The sequence below is a fragment of the Etheostoma spectabile genome, chromosome 12, assembly GCF_008692095.1.
Source record: "Etheostoma spectabile isolate EspeVRDwgs_2016 chromosome 12, UIUC_Espe_1.0, whole genome shotgun sequence".
Lineage (NCBI taxonomy): Eukaryota > Metazoa > Chordata > Actinopteri > Perciformes > Percidae > Etheostoma > Etheostoma spectabile.
The window spans coordinates 27423757-27425472 of record NC_045744.1 but is presented as its reverse complement, the minus strand read 5'-3'; the positions used below and the strand labels follow the sequence as shown (position 1 = coordinate 27425472).

Here is a 1716-nt window from a genome sequence, read left to right as displayed (position 1 = left end):
AGTAGGTCTAGACCACACTCTATAATTTACAAAACACTTCCCCCAAGAGCAAGCATTTACACGTGTTAAACGTACCTTCATACAGTTTTTTACCATCCTGGCTCCATCTCGGCTTCAGTTTATTTCTTCTCTTTCACAGGAGAACCGGGGTTCCTTTCCATAACTTCATCAGCTGGCAGGACCAGAGGGCTGCAGATCTGGTGAAATCCTGGAACAGTTCTTGCACAATAAAAGTGAGTCTTTGACTGCTTTGCATCTCTGCCTCGCATGTACTGTGAGTGAATATGTTTGGAAGTTAAGAGGGAAGGGATGAAATACTAGAACTTCTAAATTATTCCAATGCAGCCTTGGTAAAGAAAACCTTCATTTGACAGAGACGTACAGTCCGATCAGCGCTGAATATCATGTCCTTTCTGTTCATACATTATGGCTTTGACTGTTTTCACAACTGTAGGCAATCAAAGGCGTGATGAAGATGCTCTACTTTGTGACCAGGCAGAAGCGCCTGCTTGCAGCAAGTCTTATTACTTTCTCCACTCAACACGTCACCTTCCGCCTCGCCTGGGCCCTAGTACACTACAAGCAGGTGTGTACGGGTGTGTGTGTCAGGCTGACATTTAAAGCAGTGAACAGATAGGAACTCAAACCTAGTGCAAGCCTCCCTGTAGTGTTGAAGGGTTTATGATAAAGAAGTAAATACAAAGTATAAAATTGCAGAAAACAGGGAGAGGCTGTATTTTGTGACCAGAACAGCCCTCATTCGTTCACTTCTTTTTTAGCCTCATCACGTCTCTCTCTTCTTTTAGGTTCGTCAAGCAGTAGCTGAAGGCAACTGCTGCTTTGGAACAATAGACACCTGGCTCCTGTTCAAACTCACCAAAGGTGGGTGTTGCATTTATATGTGAAGCTTGTGCAAATGTTGTCTTCCTATGAGCACAATTTGTTTTGTGAACAGTACAGTAATATATCATTTGACCAGTGGATTGCATTTCAAACCGTCTGGATTTTAAGACCTACAGTGGGGCTCAAATGTTTGGGCACCCTTTGTAAAAATTTGTATTAATGTGCATAAAGAAGCCAAGAAATGATGGTAAAATCTCCAAAAGGCATTAAATGACAGATTAGACATTCGTATAATATGTTACAAAAAGTTAGATTTTATTTCCATCATTTACGCTTTCAAAAAAACAAAAAAATGGCATCTGCAAAAGTTCATGCACCGGCACATGCTATAAACTCTGCAGGGTGCCCAAACTTTTGCAGACGCCTTTTTTTTGTTTTGGAAAGCTGAGACTTGACAGTGTCATGGATTGTTCTCAATCAACGTCTGGAATGACCAAGTGATGTCAATCTTAAGGTTTTAAATGCCCAGACTCATCTGACCCACCCCCTCCCCCAACAATCGGCACCATGGGTTCTTCTAAGCAGTTGTCTAGAAAACTGAAACTGAATATAGTTGATGCTCACAAAGCAGGAGAAGGCTATAAGAAGATAGCAAAGTGTTTTCAGATCCCAATATCCTCTGTTTGGAATGTAATTAAGAAATGGCCGTCATCAGGAACAGTGGAAGTTAAAGCAAGATCTGGAAGACCAAGAAAAATATCAGACAGAACTGCTCGCAGGATTGTGAGAAAAGCAAGTCCAAACCCACGTTTAACTGCAGGATCTATCCAGAAAGACCTGGCAGACACTGGAGTTGTGGTACACCATTCCACT

The 1716-nt window shown here is 41.8% G+C and overlaps 1 protein-coding gene across 3 annotated transcripts in view; it reads left to right on the top strand.

Moving 5' to 3' along the window:
* The window catches only part of gk5 (glycerol kinase 5), a 16650-nt gene that overhangs the window by 3360 nt on the left and 11574 nt on the right, over positions 1–1716 (top strand). For all 3 annotated transcript variants that reach the window (XR_004334500.1, XM_032532531.1, XM_032532530.1), the window contains exons 4-6: positions 140–233; positions 455–586; positions 807–882. Coding sequence is in view for 2 of the 3 variants with exons in the window: in XM_032532531.1 (XP_032388422.1) it covers positions 140–233; positions 455–586; positions 807–882 (302 nt within the window). In the remaining variant the exon portion in view is untranslated. The remainder of the gene's footprint in view (positions 1–139; positions 234–454; positions 587–806; positions 883–1716) is intronic.